Consider the following 26,426-nt stretch of genomic DNA (forward strand, 5'->3'; position numbering starts at 1 on the left):
TTACGTCACTCAACCTACTGCATCCATCCTAGCCTCCCAACAGGGATAAATTCAAAAATCACGTGCCATCAAACTATCCTCACTTCACCATCAAACCTTACACATTCTCCTGTCACACCAAAAACATCTCCATCATCATCAATCATCATCAGCATCATCAATCATCAGCATCATCATCGAACATCATCTTCGGCACTAGAAGTTACAATCATCACAATCATCATACACCCCTACATGATAATGGTGGCGATATTGATAGTAATGGTGCTGTTGATGGTTGCTATCGCCAACAGGTCTACCTGTGAGATGTGACACAGATATGAAGACTTTTTTTGTCACTGAGGGGGAGGCTCTTCGCATCTTACCAGATGGTCTGCAGGGGGGGCAATTGAGAACGACTCCCAACATGACCTGTTCACCTGGCACCGCCAGGGGGGAGAGACCAATTTTCTCCACCTCAGAGGAGGAGCGGATCCATCAACATGGCCCTGCCCTCTTCTTCCTCCTCTATCCATCAACGACACCGGTCACTACATTGCCCGGTATGACAGCCGTATCTATACCACCACAGGTTAGGAAAAGTGATGATAAGGCTTTAGAATACTTTTTCCACAAAGCCCAATGTGGGGAGGATATTAAAGAGCTGAAAGATGATTTCCTGCATTGGCACTTGGATGGTTGGGTGTTTGTATTGTTGATGATTGACAGAGCAATCTGAACTCGTAGTGAGCCGGGCAGTGTTTTCTGTGCCTTCATGCCTTGGATGGATGCTTTATGGCCCCCCACCCCCCCCACCAAATTCAGGCTCGACTACTTGGGGAAATGCCACATCTTCTACGTTCCTCTGCTTGTGACCAGCGATCCCCTGGAAACTTTCTACACCCCCATCGGAGCTCTGACTCTAAACCCCAGTCCCTGTCCGGAGCAGGTCACGGACGTGTGCAAGACTTCAGAGGAGTCTCACTGTACCAGGTATGGCACCGGTCTCTAATATTCACTGTCTAACCCCTTCCTCTCTTAAAGACCTTTCCTCCGTATTCACTGTCTAACCCCTGAACTGGCAACACCCCACACCCCTTCCCCTATCTTATCCTTATTTTCCTACAAGAACTCCAGTCTGATGGTGGGGAGAAACTCCTACACTGCAGCTGCAGGACACACCATGCCGTACATGGCCGTGTACAAGTTGTGTGCACAGTGGAAACACAAGTTGAGAAGCCGTACAACTCCACGGCCTCCAGAGAGCTGAAGATGATGGGTCAGCATCAAGCAACACTGTGATCCACTGTGACCTATAACTAGTTATAGATAACAATTCGCAAATGCGTATTAGTCTGGCTCTCAGTTAATTTTGATTTCCAAGTGGCGTTATCAACGGCCGTAAATCTACAACCATCAGATCAATGTTTTTTATGAAAATGCCTCAACGGAAATCCTCTGTATAGTCAAATCGAACCTGACCTATTTGCCAGACCAAATTAAACATGAGCTTGCCGATTAGGCTGGTTCCAAGGCATGGTGTTCCTTGAATGTGTGGGGCAATGTACCATTTTAGTGGAGCTATAATCAGGGAATATTGTGAACACTGTGTACAACGGTATATTTTCTTAATGAACATAAAAGTAATTCTCTGACAGTGACATGGCTTTAGCAGCGCTAGCAAGAGAGAGGGAGGATCTTCTAACTATGGATATCCGACCCTGTCTCATGTTTTTGTAGTTGTTCTTCTTGTCATGTTCTTATTTTTCACGCTCGAGGCACTGTTTACTTGTATGTCAGATAATAGGATGTAAGAGACAGAATTCCAGCTCCCCCTCCAAGGGCTTTATTGGGAATTTATGTAATGTTAGGGCTGGGATAAACGATTATTTTTTAAACGATTAATCTAGTGTCGTGTCGACGTAATTTATGCGTCGACGTCATCGATTACGTCGACGCGTCGTCCCAGCATTAATGTGCATCATAATGGTGTATTAATGGTCTCTTATCTCTTTGTGGTTATCCCCCTGCAGAGCTGCCGGCTAATCAGGATATCCAAATCGTCCTTCCTACCACCACAGAGCTGACCGTTCACCCAGGTGAGCTCCTAAACTTGGGGTTGCCTGAAATTCAGATGGGCACATGGGAGTTTGCAGAGTGATGAGATAGCGGAATCTGGATTGTTGTTTGAAAATGTTCCGTAATGTTCCTCCCTTTTTCCAAAAAGATTGCCTTGTAGTGAGTGTAACATAATTCACCTACAGTATTTTGTTATGTGTTGTTCTTTCCACTGTGTTAGGCATGTCGTTTACTGTCATGGTGGTTCAGGGATCGCTGTCCCTTTAAGGATTACGTGCGCCTTGTGGCAACCCGGTCCTTGTTGTCGCCGGGTTCCATGTACGAATCACGCTTGGCAGTGAGGGTTAAAGCCGATCTCGGCATTTATTGCATACAACTTAAACAAACAAAGTAAACGCGGTCTCTAGGGCATCCGTGGGCCTCTAGCCTCTCGCGGACACGAGCGCTTCCTCTTTCCTCGCTCCCGTTCCTGGTCTCCCCAAATGTCAGTCCTCGAGCTCCTTTTAAGATGGCTCCTCGGCTTTTAGCCAGGTGTCCCCCAATCTCGCTGATTGGGGTTCGGTCGGTGCTCTCCGTCGCCGGCTGATGGGTGATGGTGGTATCGGCCATCCAGGACCAACCCTCGGGCTGGTCCGAGCCGAGGTTTACGGGGCGGGATGCCACAGTCTCATGACGTCAGAGCCCGATGCGGGATTTGTTTACTTGCAGCACGTTTTGATTTCCTGTTTTCTCTAACTCAATAAACGAGTCACACAACTGTGTGCTCAACGTGCGAAATTGTCTCTCATTCAACGCAATTTCCACAGCCGAATGATTCAAAGCTACGAGTGAACTCTCTTAGTTTGGCTGGTGTGATGCACATTTGTTCATTGGGACATTGTTATCACTGACAGATGTTGCCTGATGCTTAACAGATGAACAAACATGTAAACGTTTGAAGTCCCAGGAATTTCTGAACCTTAACAATGCAATCAAGGGGGAATCCCGGTTGAAACTGATGAAGACCAGAACCCCTCTCAGAAACAGGGTTCCGTAAAACCACCTTTATCCTACTACTCAGTTGCCTCTCATCTGACCCGTTCTGCAGAAATTTGCAGTGAAACATACTGGCAGACTACTGCCAGCTACACAGTAGCGTGTACGTTTTGCACTTGCGCAAGATGCAATAAGTCTCTTTAACATCGGGCACTTGTCTCGTGGCGCTAGTCCGCGCCTCCCACACACCGCGCTGATTCGTTGGTTATGTGCTAGCAGTACACAACCAATCAGAGGCTCCATGCCTCAGAAGCCAACGCTCTCAGACTTTGCATGTTGAATCGGACCAGAAACCGTCTGCTTGGTTCCACAAGCTTCCAACACAGCTGAACACACGGAACAGATTTGTTCCCAAACTCGTCCGAGTCTTCCCAAACGTTTCAGGTGGCCAACGGTTTGGCCAGCGGTTTCCACGCTTTAGAAACAGGGTCATGTAGTAGAAGACCAACAGCCTCTGGTTCTTCCCTAGGTTCCCCGCTGGAGATCCAGTGTGTGGCCTTCTTTGGGACCAACTTCAAAAGTCCCTGTGAAGTTCGCTGGGAGAAGAACAACCACAGTATATCTGGGATGGAGGGTTACCAGCAGACCTTCTTCAGGTCAGATAGAAGATTGCAGAATTGATCTTAATACAGCTTCAACCTCCCGCCCACTATGACCTCCAGCTCCCCCCCATTACCTCCACCTCGCTTCTTCTACTGCAACCTCCCCTCCCCAACCTCCTGCCACCATCAGCTATGACTCCAACCTCCCCTCCACTACTTCCTCCTCCCCTCTTCTATGACCTACACCTGCCCTCCTCCTCTCCACTACCCCCTCCAGCTTCCCTCCACTATCGCCTCTGACTCCTCTCCATTACCACATCCAGCTTTTTTCTGTTTTGGCCTTTTGTATTGAAAATACAAACAAAAAAAACAAAAAGAGGGCTACTGCTACTTCTACTAATATTAATACTCTAGTCGGACAGTCAAATACGTACTAATGATGATGACAATTATGATTATAATGTTAATTGATCTCTGTCAATCTTGTGGTGCTGCAGGGAGACAGTGGAGTCATCCAAGAAGAGCTTTTGCTCCTCCACCCTTACTATTGAGAAGGTCCAGGGGTCCGACCTCCAAACCTCCTTCAGGTGTAGGGCCTCCAACCACAGAGAAACCAGATTCCACACTCTCAGCCTCAAGCTTGCAGGTCCTTGGAGATCATCATGGTTTACTCTCTAACATATTATGTATGGAGAGAGAGGAAACCCCTGTTAATCCTACTTCCTAATCTGTACTCAGAATCGAGGAGCTACCTTGTGGTTGCGGTGGTGTGTGTCAGCATTGTGTTCCTGTTAGCCGCCCTCACCATCAAATACTTCTTTATGGACCTGGTTCTGTTTGGCAGAAGGTTCCTGAAATGCTGCAAGGCCAGCAGCGGTGAGTACATCACAATGTTTTCTAGAGGTTTTGGCAGAATGTTTTAATCTAAATGGAATTTAAGTAGGTTAGATAATTGTAAAGTATGTTCTAGAGTTGCTTAAAGCAGGTTCTAGAAGTGAAAAGTATGTTCTAGACTCGTTTAAAGCAGGTTCTAGAAGTATAAAGTTTGTTCTAGAGGTGTTTTAATTATGTTTAATTGCGTTCTAGAGGCCTTAAGTAAAAGACTGTAGAGGTGGTCTTGTTTTGTATGTCCCAGATCTGTTATAAGCAGCCCGTCCATCCAACCATCCATCAAATTGCAGAGGTGCTAGATCCAAAAAGTAATTAACCACTTTGTCAACCACATAGTTAACTCAAGACAAACAAAACAACTATAAATGAGTCCAGGGGCCCTATTGTAATGGTCAGAAACGCAAGAATGAAACGTGAAACGCAAGTAGCTTTGTGGGCAGATCTCTGCAGCTGTTGCTATTATACCGGTGGATAAATGACTTTTGCGCCCGACGCAAAACTAAAATGAGTTGGTCGGAAACCTGTTGGTGTGTTTTGGGCGTAACGAGAAACAAACCAATGAGATTTCCATCTCCAGTCCCCTTTAAGAGCCATGAGCGCATTTGAACTTGACGAGTTTATATTTTGACAGCTTTGTTTGCAGTCCCCGCTGAGACAGATGCATGACCACATGAATTTCAAACTTCAAATGGCTCAGTGCATGGCCAAATAATAGGCTGAATTTACAAATGGAATAGCGTTTTCTTCTACAACATCTGAAACACAGAATCGTGTTTAGTTTGCGTGAGTTTAAACAGATGGGTGCACACACGCGCGCCATGCATTACCCGAATTCATTCATTATTTTAAACACTCACTCTCGGTAAAACTATGTTTTCTCACCCATCTTATACTCATCAATCCTAAAAGTTATGGGCTTGTACACGATGTCTGTGTCAAGAAACTATGTATTTGCTGTACGGTGTTTGCAGATGCAATGTTTTAAAAGTACAACTTCTTACCGCTGTAACAGCTGTTCTTTCCCAAATAATTTAACCGACGTTATTATTTTCCCTAAAACAAGATTTTTTTTTGGAAGGCTGGAATAAAGCCTACTTTGCTCGAGTTTACGACTGTTATTATTATTATTTTAACGCATGGCATAGCCTAATACAGTGGTCATTCATTCGTTCGTTTCCACACTCCAGATGCTATTTCTATGCAGTTTCACTTATATGAACAATCTTTGACACCATGATACGGCTCAATTAGGATAATTGTTTGCATGTTTTTGCTGTGCATAGCCTACGTGTGTGTAAGCTTATGTTGCAGTTCCGACCTGCCATGGCACGTCAAAATAGCAACACCAACTGCGTTATCCGGTAGGGCATTTAGACCAAGTATTTGCCGGTCAGTGGCGCATTTGCTTTTTGGATGCTGCAGGGAAAAAAAATCAGCTTTACGCCGGGTGCAAACTAGCAAGGATAAATGCGTCGGTGTAGAAAGTCCATTGCGCTGGATGCAAGATAGGGCCCTAGAGGACTTTCAAAATTGATGTACAAGGTAAAGAGGGGTTTGAAGAATGCTCTAGTCTAGAGAAGTGTCTTCCACCTGTGGTACACAAGGGCACTCCAGATTTTCTGCAAACGGCTTTGATCGGAAATGAACGGTACACCCAAAGTCCCAGGATACGAACCACCGCTCTAGAGGTGTTTAAAGCTTGTTATACGTTTTTGATTGATGTCTGCTGCATTTTCTAGATGGGTTGCTGTACGACATCTACGTGGTGTACCACTCTCAGGAGAAGAGTGAGGGGATCCTGAACCGCTTCCTCTCCCAGGCCCTGCCCCACGTCCTGGAGCAGAAGTGTGGCTACAGGGTCTTCACCCATAGCCCTAACGACACACCCAGAGCAGGTCTCAAGATTAATATCCGCATCACATTATCTGCACACACATGTAACATGTTGATAAGGAACTCACATTGCACTACAGAAGGAACACAACGCAAACTTATAATGATATATATGAAATATATATATAATGTATGAACTAATACCATATGAAGTGGGCACCTTTCTTATCCGTAAGGTGCAAATGGAAAATAAACCCCTTAATGAAAACATAACTACATAACTAGGACAGTATTGATGACACATATGTATATATTTGTGTGTTATATAGTAAGCAATGTTGTCTAATTGTCTTTGATTTGTTGTTTATTATACCATTTGTCCTTGCGTCCTTGCTATTCCGATTTGGTTTAAAGTATACGGGTGCATTATAACCTGTTTACTGCTAGTACTGTTGCTACTTCTACCAGCTACTACTGTTGCTACTTCTTTTAAATAACTTCAGGTGGAGGAGGTAGTTCTGCTACTAGTACTACTACTGGTACTACTAACTAGTTCCCCATCCTGCAGACCGGTTGGAGGTGGTGAAGGAGTACGTGAGGCTGTGCAGGAGGCTGATGGTGGTGCTCCCTCCGGGGTTAGAGATCCATGAGACCCTGGGCTCTTCCCCCAGCAGCCCTGTAGGGGATGATGTTGAGTGGCAGGTAGGTCCTTGCACACCCTATTACCTATACCACAACCAAATGATCAATACATCCAATAGAGGTAGCAGCAAAGGTGCCCAATGTGGTGCCCGATTCGGCCGCATATTTTGTCTAAACGAAAAAGCCAACTTTGATTCAAAACTCTGGGCTGTGTGTGTGTGTTGTCAGGTTGGGCTCCACGAGGCCTTGGCCCAGGATACGAGAGTGATCCTGGTCCAGCTGGGTGAGGTGGGACCCCAGGGCTACACCCATCTCTCCCCCACCCTGCAGAACTTTATCCACAAACGTTCCCCCCTCTGCTGGTTGGAGGACTCACCAGGCGCCGCAGACTGGAACTCACGTTTCTGGAAGAGGGTGCGCTACGAGATGCCCGTCGTGTCCGCCAAACCCTCTTCTCTTTCTGTTTTGTGAGAGGTTCTTGGGTAATGCAGTTTACCATGATGTTAATAATGTTGAGTATCAGTATCACTATTAATTATTCAAACCGAAAACTGGAGAACGCAGACACAGGAGATTTAATGAAGAAAGCCCTGATTTATTAATAAACGGGGAGGCAGGAAGATGGGTAGGGTTCTTCAATGGAGGGCATTCATAACATAGGTCAGTAAGAACATCAAAAAGTTTCAAGAAAAACCATGGAGACGTAGGCCTATTTAAATTCCAAACGATGCGCAACCATTTGCTCACTTGGTTTACAGAGGTCTAGAGTCACAAGTGAGCAAGTGATTTAAAAAAAAATTATAGGCCAACGTATTTAACGAGGAACCAGTGATTAAATTGAGGAACTGAAAATCCCTGCTCACTGGTCGGAAATGTTACATACGATTGGTGTTATACAACTGTTTAAGCGACCTTGAGTGTGATAAAGGTGCTGTATAAAATAAACATATTTTATTATTAACTTGCTGTCCCTTTTTCCGACAATGAATGGTGCTGAATTTGTGGATATGGTGCTCTGTGAAATGGTTCAATATTTGTAGTCAGGGTGTCACGGTTAGCGGGTGGCAGGCAGGTAGGACCCAATCGCAGACAGTTTGGGCAAAAGGATAATTTATTAACTCAAAAGGCAAGGAATACGGGTGACGCGGGTAACACAGGGAACACCGGGAACACAGGTACACAGGACACAACTCAGCACGAACTACAATGATCCGACCAGGAACAAAGGCATGACAAGGGCTTAAATACCAAACACACACAGGGCACGCAACGAGTAACAGCTGAAACAAGACAGATACCAAAGTAAAACAGGAAACACACCAAAACAAGACAAGGAAACAGACAGACCATGACAGAGGGCCTACTATATATTTTGAACTACTATCGGCTGTGTGTCGGTTAGAGCAGATGGTTTTATATTGGCCTATGTTGGTTTTATTAATGAGATCTGACCCTCACCTTGGCAGGAGGGGCTTGGAAGTTGGTCCAAGGTGGATGCACAAAATTACAGAGGCTTCAGGATGGAGCTGGTGTTGGCATGAGATGAATTCTCAGCTGCCAGCAGGTTTAGCAATGCCAACTAGTACTACCATTATATATTATTACCATAGTACTATTTTCCTACTTAAGATCGTGGAAGACATTCTTTCTTATCGAAAACAAAGTACATCATTTTGGGTCATTGGCACCTGCTGTTCTAGTACCAGACGCTGATTTTCTTAACTCTCACTGCCCCTTAGTGGTCATATATATTTAATGCAAGCAATATAAACAGAAATACATGTGAGAGGCTGCTCACTGCTGAGTGGAGCTTGGCCTATTCCAGCTCCACCTCTAGGTCCAGCCGCATCCCGGTGCACTTCCAGGCCCTCTCCCAACTTGCTCCTACAATTTGGTAGAACTGGTTGATCAGTACTGGAAACCTGCTTGGTTCTACTACCTATATAGTCATAATATAACCCTAACCATAACCGTAGCTCCCTAAACCTTACCACAACCGTAACCTTAACCATATAGCCATAACCATAACTATAACATCTAAACCCAACCATAAACCCTCAACCTTATCATACCATAACTCGGTTGATTGACTAGCATAAAACCCAATCAGTTGGACTAGGTCGAGAGGGGTGGAGCTCGACATGGTCAGGCTGGCTCTACAATGAGCAACGCTAGAGACATGTAGCCTACCTACCATGACATTATAAATGAAGCCTCGTTTTTCATTAAATATTTTTTATAAATGTTCACGAATTTATTTATGGTTAGTATTCTGACTTAGGGGAGAGGGTGAATATGGCTAGAAATAGGATACAATACGAGCGATATTGAGATAGGCAGAGAGAGGGAGAGCGAGAGAGAAAAAGAGAGGGGCAGAGAGAGAGAGAGAGAGAGAGAGAGAGAGAGAGAGAGAGAGAGAGAGAGAGAGAGAGAGAGAGAGAGAGAGAGAGAGAGAGAGATAGAGAGAGAGAGAGAGAGAGAGAGAGAGAGAGAGAGAGAGAGAGAGAGAGAGAGAGACTACTTTGGATAGTCCTCCAGCCTCCAGTAAAAGGTTGAAATGGCTGAGCTGACAGAACAGGCCGTGGGAAACAGAGATACATGAGTGATTTGAGTTGAAGGTCGGGAAATGTTTGTTCTTCCTGAGGAAAAGTGAATTGCCTTTAGATGGTGGCTGAACGTCAACTTTTTTGGCTGACATTTAATGAAAGGCATCTTCAGGACAACACAAAAGGACAAAAAAACACACTCACAGCCTCAGTCACAAAGACACCCCCCCCCCCCCCCTGAACACACACACACACACACACACATCCATTGGAAAACTACAACACTCCCAGCAGAGAACAATTTCATTTGATACAACTTGGATGAGGAATCACATTGAGCATACAGCACATGTGCATTAGGGTTAGGGAATCTGGGAAAGAGAGTATCTTCATGGAACAATGTTGTTCATCTGGTTGTCAAGCCAAACATAACGGAACATTGTTTCCCGCTCCTTAAGGGAAGAAAGAGTACTTTGGTTGCATCTTCTGGCCAGCCATCAACTCCCATCCAATGCCATGCTTCTCAAACCCCAAAAGTAATGCAACCCATTAGCAGTCAAATTGTTGGGACTTCTGAAATCTCTCCTTCCTACTACTAATCTAAGATTGAAAAGGTTGAGGTTTTGACTGACTTTAAAAAAGCACAACTCAACTATGTGGTGGTTGCATGGTTGCTTTGTTCAGCTACATTGGGTTAACTTAAATAGAGTCCTTCTATTATAACTCTAAAACGTATACCACAGCCTGATTGTTACTTGATCCGGATTGGTCAATAACGTCCAAGGGTGAGAAATTATGAAAATTGGATTAATTGAAAGAACGTGACTAGATCTTTGCTTGACAACGCAAAAAAGCATAGGCTCAATAATATGAATAAAGTCAGTAGCATCTTTGCAAGAACTACAAAACCGTACATTGGAAACTTTAATTATTTCATTCATGTTCTACAAAATACACTTTCAACCTTCAACACGTGAAGCATAGCATTGAGGCAATATGACCAACTATAAATAAATCAGGCTGGCCTTATAGGCAAATATAATCTTAAGCCTACATATTATTCAATACATAATATGTATGAAACTTAATACAGCTCTCATAAAGGGAATACATCATTACATTTCTTACTTTGACACAACCTAATAGAGTGATTTTTTGTCCATTATAACACCGACATTACTGGAATACCAGTGGGACAATTGCAGCATTTTAGTTCTTCAGGTCAAAACAGCAGTCAATATGATAGCTGCTTAAAAAAGATATATATTTAAATACACTTATTATTCACAAAACGCTGGAAGTAACATGGATCATGATGTTTTGTCTGAAATTAACAGGGTGTTTACATATGGCCACTGAATAACATATGGGTTTGTTTCCACTGTTAATATATAATTAGCTTTTATGTTTATGTGCAATTTGGTTAATTTGAAAAGAGATTGTCTTTGGAGTTTGGGTTAAGTGCTGATGAATGAAATCTCCATGTGGTATATTTAGATTAACCATGACAACAAAGGTTTTACCTGATGTTCAGTTTGAATCTTCCCCATGGCCTTGCCCTTCACAATTAGTATAGATATTGTGATAAGATGGAGTGTACATTATTTTTTGATATGTTCATTATTCATTAATCCGTATTGCAGAGTAGATGCTTGAGATGATTCAAAGGGACATGCAGCTAATGTAGAAGCACATAACTACATGGTGTTCTGACGATGGTTGCTTGCTGTCAGACCATGGAACGGCCGTATTGCATTTCTTGGGCACAAAGGTAGATAGACAGCTTTTAGGACGCTAGGCCCAGCAGGAATCCACCGACGAAACCGCTGGTGACAACAATGTTTTTCTTCACAAAATCTGTGGACTGTGGAGAGAAAAAAAGACGTGTTGACAACTTAATACTGTTTATAGGTGTCTCAGAATACAAGTAATCACAATCCAAGGTGAATCTCAATGATGCAGAAGCTGGGGTGGTATGCCAAAAAAGTTTACATTTTTGATGCACAATTATTCAATTAGCATGACCAAATCTGGCTGTAGGGCAGATACAAAAAAATACCTTCTCCATAAATGTGTTAAGTTCTGGCACAGCTTTGTCTGTATTCTTCTTTAACTGTCTTTTGGCTTTGTCGACATCCTTCTCTACTCGCTTCCAGTCTACTTGAATGTATCCTGTATTATTGGCAATCTGTAGAAGGCAGACATAAATGTGATTGGGAATAATAACAGTGAGGAAATAAATATTTGTAAAGTACGTGTTTAAGTCTTGTGGCTGAATACCTGCAACAAAAGAAGACCTCCTCCTACGGCCGTAGCAGCAACCTTTCCAACCTTCTGACAGAGATATCCTGCACACCTAATACAACAAAATAATGTATTATGCAGGTTAATATTCATCGAGCTGCACCCAGTGTGTGGTAACACTTGATCAAATCGTGGGAAAACGATGCTTTTACATGTGTGCATTTACCATCCACTAGCTCCACCTAAGGCAATCTGAGTGGCAACTGAATATTTCGCGGCGATAGGGCCGCTGTTTTTTCCGAACACACGGTTCCACCATCGTTGACGCTTGGCATACTCTGTCAGATCTACGACCTTGTCGTAAATTTCTTCTTCAAGATCTAGAAATAAAAACAAAGAATTTCATTAGTAGTCATACAAAAGGGGTTATAAGCAGCACCACACTAATTTGGGGCCCATTTGTGTAGTCAATAGCAGATATCATCAGCACATTATCAAACAATTGTCCCGTTATCCGAAGAAATTGATTGAGATACAATGCACAGGTGTACAGCGGTTCCATGTCAGTATGTGAGTGTCAAATATTTGGGTCTCTTGTTGAATCATAATAGTCTCCTCATGTATCATGTCCAGGTTCCATAACCATTTTCAGAGGGGAAGAGTTGGGGAGAGCAAAGAAACTGTAGGCCAGTCCCGAATGACTTTGCCCGGAACATTTAGTTGTTTTCCAATAATCAACAAGAGTATTAGTGTAGTATATGTGGGTAGGCTATATTATCTATCCAAGTCTCTCTGCTGTATTCTGGATTATAGATACTATGATAATTTAGTAATAAGTCTGCCTCACATGCATCAAATAGGAAGTACCATTTTTTTTGACTGCGCCAGACTCTGCTGAGATCTGTTGAGCATGCTTCCAGTTCCTTCCCATTCGGAAACGGCCACATATAGTAAACAATATATATGTAGTAATAATAAAATAATATCTGTATTTTTCACAGCATCGAATGTGTTGGGCCGGTCAAGGCAAAATAACAGGGCCTATTTAATTGTGCATTCCAGCCTGTTTGTTCCACACAGCTTCAGAGTTCTCTGCGGTTGTATTTTATATGAGCCCTAAACTTCCCTTTGAACGGCCCGATCAGATTAATATGGTTTTGGATGACATCAGTAAAGAATAATGACGAAACATCATAGCTATTGTGTAATCTTTTTCTGTGTGGGAGCAATAGTGTGGACTACCTCTTGGCTACTCCGAGGCCTAACTAGTTGACAATAACTAGGACGAAATTAAAACTACTGCCCGGGAAGGGATGGTCAAATGCACGAGGACCGCGATAGGAGAGCCCAAGTGACTCAAATATCCCAAATGTTTCAACAAATCAGTAATCTACTTTTCCTAAGGTTAGTGAACTGTTACCGCAAACGCCCTGTGCGATATAGAATAAGTTATTATTAGGTTCATATACTTGCCCTTCTCGCGGCTCGCCATTTTGGTATTCAGTGATCCTTGGTGTTGTGACAGCGCAGTGTCCTCCGTTGCCCCCTATGGTACCGGAGGACTGCACAACGCAAGGCGTCATTTGCATGTATTTTGCCAGTCAAATACCAAAAGGGCTACATGATCATGCCTTCAGCATTTATAAGGGAGCATTCAAACAGTATTTGTCCATGTATTTAAAGTGGGTTTGTATTATAAAGTGAGAGATATTGACCATCAGATATATATAGATATGAGAGAGAGAGAGAGTGAGAGAGAGAGAGAGAGAGAGAGAGAGAGAGAGAGAGAGAGAGAGAGAGAGAGAGAGAGAGAGAGAGAGAGAGAGAGAGAGAGAGAGAGAGAGAGAGAGAGAGAGAGAGAGAGAGAGAGAGAGACGTATTAGATGGCTATTATACATCTGCGGTTAGAAAGTGTTTCGATCGTCGACAACACGTAATATTGTTAACACTTTAAAGTTAATATTGAATTGGGACGCTGAAATTGCAAATATAGCAGCAATGACAGGTCCTCCTAGCCGCCCGTAAAACTCTAAATGGCAATGGACAGTTATCTCGACCAATGGGTAACTTTGAAGCACACTTACGTAATCATAATACAGCACAAGAAACCAATCGACGGGTGTGAGGCGAGTCTTCCTCGGTACTGCTCTGGGTGTGTACGTACGCGTGCTTGTAAGTGTGCGTGAGACACTCGAGACAAGCCTGTCACGTGACAACACATGAACGTCGACCATTGGGTGTAGGAGAAGGAGGGCGTGCCGAAGGTGGCGGCGTGCGTTTGCCTGTGTGACACAATTACAACAACTTTGAGCTGGTGGTTGGGGAAGTTTGCGATTTTTTATCAAATAGCATCCTTTAGTAAAACCCAGATTGCATCAACTTCATGCATACTCTAAGATTGGAATACACGGCCTATTTTGGTGTACGATGAGGTGTGTGGAATATAACTTTAAAGGGTCGTTTCCTTGAGGATTTTGCAACAATTACGCTACGCCCCATTTGCTTCTGGATAAGGTTTCGCACCTTCGTTATTGCATTTTGGCGGAGTTGGTCGGCGGATTGTCCGTTTCCTTTCCATGAAATCGTGCGGAGTGTCGCTCAGCGCCGCTGCCTCTGCTGCTGCTCGGAGTCTCGGCGCTGCTGGTGATGAGGAAAAGAAAATGGCGTCTGGAAAAGCGAATGAAATCGAGGAGGACTTTCCAAAGCTAACAACGCAAGAGAGAGAAAGCTTGGCCGCAATTGACAGGCAAGTAGAACATAACGTGAAAAGACCCAATAGGTTATTTTTCACCCTTTCGTTTTTTCTCGAGCACTTGGGAAAACAACACCAATAGCGCTAAGTAATACGGAACCGCCTCTGTTGTCTGTTCTCTACTTGCAGTTCACTGTTTGGATTTCAGGGGCTTCATGAAGATGGCGCCAGAACGAAGGCCTTGTTGTTAAAGGTATGCACAGAATAGGATAAGAGTCTCTCTCCGTTATCTCCATTGAATTGTGCATATCCTACCTGGAACAAGTGGCACAGATCTCAACCCAATGCTAGCTAGTGGGTTGGACCCGACATGCACCAACACTTATAACACAACTTTAATGCTGAATCAGACTGATCTCTGTTGCCGTGAAACTGTTTGGTTTCATGGCCTATACTATGAATTAATACCTTTGGTCAAGAAAACTCCAGGTAATACTGGCCGATGTGAACAATGCATATTCGCCACAGAATTATTATGGACTGGTGTACATTTCAATAAGCCGTACTACTAGACGGTATTGGTATCATGTAAAGCACATTAAATCAGCAGATGTATGGATCTGCCAGTTCAACCAATAGGTACAGTAATTATAGTCTTAAAACATTGTACGAACGTGTGTGTCCGCTACTATTAAGTACACTTCTATATTGCGTGTAGTGACAGACGCTTTCATACAAATATCACGAGGAGAAGCTCTGCTTGTTGCAGCTGCTACAAAGTCGTTTATTTGAACGGTTCACGATCTGTTCAAAAGTAAACGAACTGCATGTTCTTGAACCGGTCACCGTACAGGATTGAGAAGATAAACTGAGTCGATTTGTCTTCTTCCATTTTGAAAGGAGACAAATGATATTGCCGTAGAAGTGTTTGTATTTGGCCAAGCCATCTGTCCCATCCACTCCTGCAACAATACGGTGGCCAGAGTTTAAGCTGTGCGTCAGCCCACCATGTAGCATGTGGCAACTGGCTAAAAGGCGCGTCCCTCGACCCGTAACTTGGCGATATATTTTCATCACCTTAACGCGAAACATGTCGACGATGCAATTAAACGCTTTTAGTTTGGGTTACAAAATAATGGCTGCTTGGCTCGGCCCAAGATGGCGGGGTGGGAGGAAAATACTCTGCAAACGTTAGCTAGCTAGCATCATCATCAGCTAAGCTAATAAGCCTGCGCACAGTTCGACATTTCTATTTAGGCGACTCGTTTTGGTGTTGCGACAATCTGCGCCAAATGAGACGTGTACACGTGATAGTAGCATAGTAGTTCTTGCAAAAATAAGCACACACTTCAAGAAGTCAATGCAATCTTATTTACCATTAGGCTACCCATGTATAGAAATCTGTATTTCATCAACATGTGGCTTTACGTTTTCTTCGTGTTATATTTCATTGTAGGAACGTACTTACAGAGCATTGCTAAACGATTACAATTATTAGTATTGTATATTATATAGGTGGTATGTCCCTATGTGTGTACTAGTGTTTTTCTTTGCGAGTGATGTGTGACATATTCCGTTCAGACCCTCGAGGACGTTTAGTGGTTGGAGCCGTCTCTGTATTGACAAGTAGATAAACGTTATATGGTTTATATTCAGTAAAGCAGCTTGTCCGTATTCGTGTAACATCTAAAGTTGTGCGGCAATACGTTCCATTTTAAGGGAGACTGGTTCAATTTTGTATTACGTGTGATCGACCACAAGGCAAATGTTACTCATAGCCTAGGTGCCAAACACTACTTCATAGTAGGTAGCTGTTGCACAGTTGCTTGATGTGTGCACGTTTCGCTGAATTACATTCTCATGATCTAAAATGTCTCTTAATCGTTGGACTCTGCCATTACCTAGATCTGGCAGTTTCCATACCGTGGGGAGGTACTTGCTTTTAGAGGGCTCATTTTGTATGTTTTGAAATCTACAATGCCTGAATAGTTGGCAACATTATGTCTATAAACTGAAATGGCTACAAACAATAACCTTGTTATTGGCCTATTACATTCCACTGACTTTTTTTTCTTGTAACTCTGTACTGGGTTTAATGAGGTTAAATGGCTAAATACCAAGGATCTTCTTACCAGACACTAATATCAACAAAACCTCAGCAACCTCAACATGATTGTAAGGCGCCTTTGTAGGTTCTATATTTGGTAATATAACAACATGTTGCATCTCTTTGCAGCCAACTTAAGGTGATAAAGTAACAATAGTTTATACAACGCTATAGATTCTATTAGGGTCTTATTTGTTGCATACATCTCTCAAACATTGTGGAACGTCTAACATAATAAATGAAGTTGATACTTCAGTTGCTAGGAGCATGCACCCTACCCTTCTTCTGACTGGCTTCTGTTGGCTCTGCAGTTCTATCTAGTCTATGATGTACTCTTGATAAAACATGCTCCACACACATGCCCAAGTCTATAAGAAAAGTATTCCTTGCAATATGTGTGAACTGTTGGATGGTCACTCCTATGATTTGTAGTATTCCAATGATATCCATTTTTTTCTTCTCTTCATGGTTGATTTTAAGGCTGTAAGCTGCTACGATGCTATCATCCTGAAAGCCGAGGGGAAAGTGGACCCTGAAATGTTCTGTCAGCTAGGCCATTTCAACCTTTTACTGGAGGACTATCCAAAAGGTGATTATTTTCTCTCGCTCTCTATCAAAATGCAGTGTATATTCCTATGACTAACCTCTATTTGACAAATCAATGTTTATTATTACGGGTAGGCCTACACAACCTTATTATTTGGTGTTTTTCACGTTATTTTTTTCCAGCATTATCTGCATACCAGAGGTACTACAGTTTACAGACCGACTACTGGAAGGTAAGCCTGTGTTCTACATGCCTTTGAAGTAGAGGGAATTCATTGATTTTCATCATGCATAACTCTATTTGTTGGTAACTGTAATGTGTGGGCTGTTTGTTAACACTTGTGGCTCGGTTTGGCTAAATATTGGACTGGTCTCTGTGAATTGAGGCTCTCTGTATTTCAGTTTGAAAGGTTTTTGTAATAAGTTTGGGTAACGTAACATTCACATTTGAACCGATATTGGGATTTAGAATTCGGTAATGGTACCTTTTTATTTGTTTATGTACTTTACTGTTTCAGTTGTAAAAAATAAGCCAAAACCTCTAAATTTCAACCTTGTTATTCATTAAGAACACTTTACAAGGCATACAAAATAACCCCCCCCACACCCCTCTCCTCTCCCATACCTATCCCTACAAGCCCCGTCCATCACCGTAACGGGAAAAACGCTGTAGTGTGTGTGACTCTGAAGCACAAAATCGAGTAGGCTTAGCAGCGAGTGCCTCCGGAAGGGTAACTGTCTCCTGCGCTAGGGTGAAGGGTGTGACCACTGGGGCTCAGACGGTCACACAAGGGCAGGTTCAGAGGGGAACTGACCTGTCGAGGAAAGCTAGATTGTAAACTGAGCCAAAATACCCCAAAGTGGTAGGCTTACATTAACCATCACAGTGAAAAAAGCTTGGTTATATCGTCGGCAACATATCCAACTATCTCATTGATTTCCTGAAGATATTGATGATTTGCAGAATCCCTAGTTTTGTCCTCCACAGATTGTTTAACTTCTGTGGCGCTGGCTGCAGGCGTGCAAACGTTAGCTGCGGGGCTATCATTCAACGGCTTTTAGGTGTGTTTTTCTGGTCAACGAGTTGTGATGTAGTCCCGCTCTCTTATTTCTTAATGTGTATTGAAGCATATGCTCTCGCCCACCAGTTGCGCAATCAGCCTTAACAGTACAGAATTCGGTACCCCATCCCACCTACAAGTGACGCTAAGGATGTTTGGCATGGAATTGGAAAATGTGATTCCTATTTAACCCAAGTGTTAAACTCTAGACACTTACAGCAAGGGATGACATTTCTATGTGTCAATGATGTTTTCAAGAATACTCCAAGTGAATACTGGTGCATATACATTTTTTTTACTTCAGAGGTTAACGTTGAATTATCTGGAGAAACGGTAACTGATCAATGCTGCTCAGTAATGCTCACCTTATCAGTTCAATGATGAACACCTAATCGGAAAATTAGATCTAATCCATGAACATTTCCGGCTGAGTGGTTTTGGTAATGTGACAATATTGATAATATTGTTTTGTCTGTCAGTGAAACGAGAAAGGTTCATATAATGACTTTATAGCATAGTGTAGGACTAAGTATGTATGTAGTCTACTGTATGAACATGTCCATGCATTGAGCAGCACAGGTATCATATTTAAGATGGGTTAAACAGAATATGATACAATGAGAAGCATACAGACCCTGGCTATGCTAGAATTTCCGTCCATGAATTCAAACTCCAGAATTTGTAAAATCTAGGTAATGTTTGTAATTCAATGTTTTGCCATTTCAATGTGGACTTTTTTTATTTTGGGGTGTTTGACCCCATGTTCTGATATATAACCTGTTAAACTTGGGTTTGTAGTTTGGCTGGTAATGGACTGGATGTATATTTATTTTATATTGAGCTTGGATATAGATGTGTGAAAAGGATGGATTGCCCTTCAACAATTTTTTACATTTATCAGCATGGACTAGATATGATTGCAATCCTTCATCCATGGTGGTTTGCCCTCTCTCTTTGTGGGGTCGGGTTTGTTTGGCTGAGTTTTTGACACGAGGCTGCAGTTTGACTGTGAAACTTCCTGACAGGGCTTCACTGGGATTCAGGGCTGCAGTGGGGCTGTGTATTAGCCATCACCCATGCGTGCTGAGTAACCATGACAAGAGTGGATACATTGATTTCGGTAGATCTCTAGCAAGGAGATATTGCCAAAGGGGGAAAAGAAACGTTGCCCAGGAGAAGGAGTCCTCTGAGCCGTGATTAAGCAAAACGGGCAAATTGCCTTCCACTCGTATTAAGACATGTGCATCTTCTTTGTCTGCACACTCTTTTCTATACGTCCACTGCCATTTAAAGTATCTCACACCTGTAATCTTAAGTGCATAACAATGCGCCAAGTATTTTGTGTGTATTTATCTATGCAGCAGGTATGTACATACAGGACTTCAAAACCAGAATGTTTGAACTTGAACTGGATGTTGATTTTGAGTTGATGGGGAATGGATAGGGGGTCTAAACAACAATTCCGCTACTCCTGTTTAAAGTTTATTTATATTAGGGATGCACCGATTGTGAAATTCTGGGCCGATACAGATATGATATTTAAAATAACAATTTGGCCGAAAGCCGATGCCGATGTTTATTTGTTATTTATTCCCCTTTTTGTGCCAGGGAAACTAACCCTAACCCCCCACGCACGCACGCAGATACGCACCTCGTATACACGCACACACTTTTGTGTGAAATCAATCTGTTTATTTCAACTGCGCCATCAACATTCAACATCAAAATTATTTCAATGTGGGCTTAGCCAGATAGGCCTACATGCGCCGAAAACAGATCGCTTTTTATTTTACTGAACACAACCTGCATGACGGTGAACCAGACACGTCTTTAGCATATGGAAACTATGGCCAAAAGAATTACTTTTTACAATTTATTTGTTACCAGAATTCGTAGTGTTGATCAGCTGAGAAATAGTCCGCCAAAGACGTTGACGTCATTTAGCAACCGAGGACCCGTGCGGAGTGATACCACAGCAAAAAAAAGCTGCCGGTGTGCATGTGGTTTGTTTACAAATAAAAGTGAAAGAAAATGTTGGTCGTGTGGGAGTATTTCACTGTCTCAGAGAAAGATCAGCGATTTGCAGTTTGTAAGACATGTTCCAGTGACATTTCAAGAGAAGGAAGCATTAAACATGTAAACATCGGCCACTGCCATCTGTGAATGTCATCTTATTTTCCGATGGCAGTCAACAACGTGAATATCGGCCGTTACAGATGTTTGTCCGATACATCGGTGCATCCCTAATTTATATGTCTTAATTTATGCATTCAAAGCTCTCAACATGAGGGAGTGTGGAGCTGATATATCATCCCCTACCATTGGAGATTTGAGGAATGAAACTTGTGGGATTTGAAAGGCTGTGCTCTTGCACAGCAGTCACTAGGGGTGGGAAAAATATTAGATTCTGCGATGCATCGCGATTCTCTCTAGAACGATTCCGTCTCGATGCAGATAAATTAATAATCGGAATAAAAAAAAGTATATATTTTTTTACTTGTTCGCCTGCTGCAACATTCTGTTCGCCAGAGAGGGATAATTTTAGTAATTTTAAAATTATTTAATTTATCTTCAGTGTGTATTGTCCAATCTGATTTGTCTTGAAACGATTGCGATTCAGCCCACGCATGCATGCAAACTCGCAGCCAGACGCAAGAACTCCTAGTTCAAGAGCAGCTTTTTCTTTAATGACATAGAAAAGAAAGATTAGAAAGAAAAGAAGACTGAAACTTATTTTTTTACATACATATTGTGTTGTAAAACACAATGCAAGCTTTTTCTCTGATAAAATATTAGATAAGTTAATTCATCTGTTGATGTCTTTAATGATCATGAATAAAAGTAGGAAGTGATTATCAAACTGAGTAGCAAACTCTGATGTATAGTTTTGAAATTCACACATGGAAATGTACATAACATTTTTTTTGCTGCATCGATAATCGTTTTGGAATCGAATCCTGAGGCGCCAAGAGATTGCCACCCCTAGCAGTCACCATCCAGGGGGAGAGAGGTTTTTGTATAGGCCAGGGGCCGTATTCACAAAGCATTTTATCTTACCGCTAGGAGTGCTCCTAACTCGCGCTAAAACATTTTACGTAGGAGTTTTTTCTTAAAAGTTATTCACAAAGCCGCTGAGACCTACTCTTACTAAGGATAAATCACAAAGAGTGAACTAAGAGTGACGCGCCGTTGCTATGGATTACGTCAATTCTCGTGCACGAGTTTAGAAGCGGTCAGTTCGGTGATTGGTTGTTCAGACGAGCCCACTGAATCACCGAAAAACAAGGAAATAGCCTAGGCTAGAAATGAATTCCGAAATGAAGTAGTTATAGTGCAGTTAGCAGAATACACGCATGATGACAATTTTGTGCAGACCACGATAATGACGTTGTAGCCTGCACGTTCAAGAGAGAGAGAAAGCAAACAATAAAAATACGTAAAATCTAAAAGAAAATAAATGTTACGAACTACCCAAGTGTTGACTGATTTGTGCCAAGGTGTTTACCTAAAATGTGTTTTCAAAGTGATCCCTAAATGCCAGTCCACTCGGTTCCACACGGCCAAATTCCTTGTAATGTTGATCGCCATCATCATCATCATGATCATCATCGTCTGGCTGTGGAATGTTCCTCCGCTTTCAAAGGTTGTGTAGAATGGCACATACAGTGATTACTGTGCTTGCCCTCTCTGGGGTGAGGCGTATTTCGCCGTGGAGGACATGAAACCGACGTTTCATCTGCCCAATTCCTCTCTCCACAACATTTCGTGTATGTTTGTGTGCTCGCAAAGAGCCAATACGATGTGTTTTACGCATAGGACTAAGCGTAATCTGCGTAATCACTTACATGTTACACTTTAACTGTGCTCCCGGTTGTGGATTGAGGTAGGGTGTGTCTAGAGCCACGTCTTGCATGGATAGTCACTGTCACCCAGCAAGTGACACCCAACTCCTACATCTCAAAAAGCTGCCTCAGACCGCTCACCATTAAAATGCGCGAATCATGGGTAGCTGAAGATCCAGGCCACTTTGCAACAACATCCAGTAGGCTATGTTAAAATTTGCATCAAAAACAACCTGCGTGTTGATGGAATGCACTTTCTTCCTATTGACGAACACGTCCTCGTCTTTTGATGGCGCAATTATTTTTATTTTTTATAAGTTATATATATATTTTTATAACTTATAATTTTTATAACATTTTATTTCGGGACTAATCGGATTATTCCTGTTAGTCGGGGATGTTATTGCATCGCGCATTAACTCCACAATAAGTTGAATACCCTAACATTTCGTCTCGCAGGCATTTTAAGATTCTTTGTGAATAGGTCTTACTGAGTTAGAAGTCCTCTTGAGGACTTTTAAGCTCTCCTAGACTTAGGTGCTACTTTTAGTCCTAAAATACTTTGTGAATTGCTCTTAGTGAAAAAAGTTAGGAGTCCTAAATTTAAGAGTGACACGCCCATTATTTTTAGGAGTTACTCCTAAATTCGCCAGTTAGGACCTACTTTTAGCCCTAAGATCCTTTGTGAATACGGCCCCAGAGGGTTAAGCCACCCTATTGGCCCTCAAACACCTCTACCAGCACCATCTGGTCTAACCTCTAAGGATGGACCTATATTCAAAATATATTGTACAAACAATTAATGCTCCCAAGCAGGCACGGCGCCAGGATTCCAAGCAGGCACGGCGCCAGGATTCGTAGATCGCACCATCTTTCAACATCTTTGTTAAATGCGACTGCATCACCTTCTCTCCCATGATGGTCAGCAGCTCGCGGATTACACAGTCTCTCCAGTTCGAACTGCTCATATCGCTGCGTTATTGTCTCTGTTGTAGAGACAACGCAGCAACACCTCTACCGAGACCCCCCCCCCGGAACCGTGGAGCGTCTAATCGAATTTACATCAAAAAGAAACCGCCAGTGTGTGTAGGGTCCGGGAGTGTACAAACATCTCTTGGTTCTGACCAAAGAAGAGCACTTTAGAATCTCCATTACGCACCATATCTGGCTGTGCTTTAGCGCGTCACTCTATAGATTTAAGGCCTAGAGACTGTAAAAGTGGTCAGTAATTGAATATTTCCCACATAGTTTAGTTATGCTCGCATAACATGAGGCAGACGATTTCATAATTCTCTTTAATTGTTTTAAGTTTTCAACAATATTTCGATATCATTAGCAACAGACTGAGCTTGGCTTGGCTGGTTTAACCTGTGCACACTGATTGCTCAATGTGCAACAAATGCAGCCTCACCCAGCCCCAGAGTCCAATCAGACTCCACCAGGTGAGGCTGCCTAAACCAGCCATCATCAACACTCACTCCCACACACCTGAAGCTGAACGAAATTCTATCTGTGAGTGCGATTCCATTAGTTAATATCAAGTGAATATCTGATGAGTCAATCGAGTATTTGTGCGAAGTTCAATGTAGAAAAGACTTACTTTCTTATTAGTTTCTATGAAGTTAGTTAGCTAAAGTTTCTGAAAAGGTAGCTAGCGTTAGTATTAGTAAGGGCTTGGAAGCCTATACAGGTCTGGGTGATCAAACCATTGTAATCATCACTTCTGGCGTCACAAAATCAGTGTCCAGTATAATTAGCAAAAACCTTTTATTTATTTATTTATTTATTTTGAGCATTTAGCGTGTGTGCGCCTGCAAAGAACAAACAATTGCAGTATATTTTTATGTTTCCATGAAATAAGGGTGGGAGATATGGCAAAAAATATAGATCACTATGCAACTTAATGTTGGCCGTTTCTATGTTTCATTACGGTAATTGTCGGCTGCATTGTAAGCTGAAGGTTGGCTTGTTGGTCACTACTAAAGAAACCAGAATTAGCAATAATAGTAGCAATTGTTTTTTTAAAAGCTTATGTGGTAGAAGCACCAGATATGTTGAGTTTTATTTTAAAAGATGACAACGCTGTCTCATATACCTGCATGTAGCGTTGTAATGGCCACGGGTAGTGGAGATATGCAAGTGGACTTTGCATAACAGAGTGACTGGCATCCTCATTTGAGATTTGGTCGGGCCCTGTTTAGGTCCCATTCTGTTGTCACATGGCAGGGGAGGGGGCACAATCCTGACCTTCCGGCTTTGGGGGAGACTTGTCAAAGTGGAAAATAATAAAACCTTGAAATTGCATGCCGCATGACATTATATGCCAATTGATAAAAGTCAATGCACCGTGATCAACCGAATCAGGAACTAGTCAATCAGTCTTTCTCTTTCTTTCGCTTATCATTTGTTTCTGCGAATCCTGTTGCTGGAAGTTGAGATCTGGACGTGCCCAATTGGCTACAAACAGCGAACACAAACTCAGCAGTACTAATGAAAAATAAAACTGAAGGTAGCAATCCAACAAGTGATTATGACTTTAATAATGAGCGTTTGTAGCATCCACACTGGCAAAACCCCCCCTTCTAGTAATAACTTGTTGCTAATGTGTTTCAAAAACATGCATAGCAACACTTGTTATTAAAGTTATTGTGGTGCCAATCACACAGAACTGGGTCTTCTCTAATAGGTTAAATATTGTTACTGTTCTTCGCCGGTTGAGCACATGCACGCTATCCTTGCGGTAAACCGCCTCTGACCTGAGCTGCATCCTTTTGATGCTCATCACGTTTTTAGTCCTTAAAAAAAACTTTGTTGCTGGGTGCGGTGCATCACTGCTCGTCAACTGAGGAGAAGAGCGATCTGAGTGATCTACCCATTAAATCAGTGTTGGTTCATGTTTATGAGACAACCTGCCAACGTCTGTTTAATATTGGCGTTGCTGACTCTTCGGAGTCAAAGTCGCCCTTTAAGTTGTTCAACCCTTGCAATCCTAGTTCAATGCATTCAATGTGTCAATTTTTTTTACTTTGCACAACCACTGTCATGAATTTAACTGTTCTGCTCATAACACATTTTTATACGTTTTTCTCTTGCAGAATGCAGCCTTTTTATATGGCCTTGGAATGGTTTACTTCCATTACAATGCATTTCAATGGTGAGTACATTTATCTGAAACATTATGTTTTATCACTTTATTTGTGCCCATTAGACTGAATGGGTATTGCTTGGACTTTACACTTTTATTTCTATTTTATTTCCATGGTCTTTTTCTTTAATTGCGTCTCCTGAAGTACACGTCACGTCATGCATTGCGTTCTTCCTTAGATTCCTGAAGCTGTGATAAAGTTTGAGTATGAAAATAACATTTCCTTCCTAGATGGATAACTGAAGAGAAGATCAATGTCATTGCTCATTGCGCATCCTTGACGGCATCGATTTGCTAACATAGTCGTCCAAAAGTCAAGCACATTGGCAAATCACTGCTAAAACCCCCCCAGAAAAAACAGACTCAAACGCACACCCTCCAACAGAGGCACTCGCACAACCCTGCAGATAGCACTGGGTTCAGTCATGTCCTCGTTTGAACTCTTCCTCTGGTATGAGGGGGTTGTTGTGTTGAAGTCATTCAGGGTGTGTTGTTCTGTGCGTTTATCAAAAATCCTGGCAATATTGCCTGGTTTTTGACTGCAATACGCAGGCCGTAGATGGAGATCCTGCCTGGCGGTGTGCATATCACGGCAGCTATAACTCTTGTCTCTGGCAAGAAAAAACTCTGTCTCTAGGCCTTTTTAAGAAGTTCTTGATCCCAGCCTATTATGGTTAAGCAGTCTAGATGTGTCCTGCTGTGGTCCCTGGGGAAAACGGGAGTTTGGACTATCCCAAACCGTGTTTTAAATGCGTTTTGCCATGCTGTCTTGTTGTGGTGCAAGATTTCTGCAGCTTTTGTTGCCGTTGACCGCTCTAGGTGCCCTGTCTCCCTGTCTAGGACAGAGCAGTGCCCCTCAGCTGAGGCCCAGGCAGGATGGAGAAGGTAGGCCCCGCCCCTACCTACCTTGGCTTAGTTTCTGTAGAGGAATACGCTTTGGGAATGAGTGCTCCTATTGTGGCTGGAAACCACTGCAATATGCAGCGAGACTCGCCTGCCTACGGCATAGCAATGTATCCATTCTTTTCAAATATACATTGCAATCATTGCCTTTTCCCAAAAAGGAAAAACTTCAAAGATCAACAAATATAAAGTTGTCATAGCATTGACTTTGCAAGTTACAAAATTACATTTTGATTTGCAAATGGAAATATGCTGAACAAATAATTTTTGATTTCACATTGAGCGACTTTGGCTTCCTCCACCCACTTCCCTTCTCTATGTCGCCTCCCCCCCCCCCAA

The 26,426-nt window shown here is 42.5% G+C and overlaps 3 protein-coding genes across 4 annotated transcripts in view; 2 read left to right on the top strand and 1 right to left on the bottom strand.

Annotated features, from left to right (window-relative positions):
- The first annotated feature begins 754 nt into the window (after positions 1-754).
- LOC130373766 (interleukin-1 receptor-like 1) lies at positions 755-7,941 on the top strand. Its single transcript, XM_056580399.1, has 9 exons — positions 755-965; positions 1,199-1,258; positions 2,013-2,078; positions 3,563-3,689; positions 4,133-4,281; positions 4,374-4,511; positions 6,266-6,421; positions 6,928-7,061; positions 7,230-7,941. Exons 1-9 carry the CDS (start codon positions 755-757, stop codon positions 7,470-7,472), a joined length of 1,284 nt encoding a protein of 427 aa, XP_056436374.1. The 3' UTR covers positions 7,473-7,941.
- Positions 7,942-10,433: 2,492 nt separating this feature from the next.
- On the bottom strand, positions 10,434-13,371 carry LOC130373901 (FUN14 domain-containing protein 1-like). The gene is made up of 5 exons (XM_056580560.1): positions 13,265-13,371; positions 12,018-12,171; positions 11,828-11,903; positions 11,607-11,735; positions 10,434-11,411 (listed from the first exon to the last, which is right to left on the bottom strand). The coding sequence occupies exons 1-5, from the start codon at positions 13,281-13,283 to the stop codon at positions 11,334-11,336; spliced, it is 456 nt and encodes a 151-aa protein (XP_056436535.1). The 5' UTR covers positions 13,284-13,371; the 3' UTR covers positions 10,434-11,333.
- A 659-nt stretch (positions 13,372-14,030) lies between these two features.
- The window catches only part of kdm6a (lysine (K)-specific demethylase 6A), a 39,626-nt gene continuing 27,230 nt past the window's right edge, over positions 14,031-26,426 (top strand). Inside the window, exons 1-6 of one of the 2 annotated variants that reach the window (XM_056580558.1) lie at positions 14,031-14,537; positions 14,673-14,736; positions 17,071-17,179; positions 17,320-17,369; positions 25,135-25,193; positions 26,025-26,069. In XM_056580558.1, coding sequence (XP_056436533.1) covers positions 14,368-14,537; positions 14,673-14,736; positions 17,071-17,179; positions 17,320-17,369; positions 25,135-25,193; positions 26,025-26,069 — 497 coding nt within the window. In that variant the 5' untranslated portion in view covers positions 14,031-14,367. The remainder of the gene's footprint in view (positions 14,538-14,672; positions 14,737-17,070; positions 17,180-17,319; positions 17,370-25,134; positions 25,194-26,024; positions 26,070-26,426) is intronic. The other variant, XM_056580559.1, reaches the window with a different exon arrangement.

This window comes from Gadus chalcogrammus, chromosome 20, assembly GCF_026213295.1.
Source record: "Gadus chalcogrammus isolate NIFS_2021 chromosome 20, NIFS_Gcha_1.0, whole genome shotgun sequence".
Classification (NCBI taxonomy): domain Eukaryota; kingdom Metazoa; phylum Chordata; class Actinopteri; order Gadiformes; family Gadidae; genus Gadus; species Gadus chalcogrammus.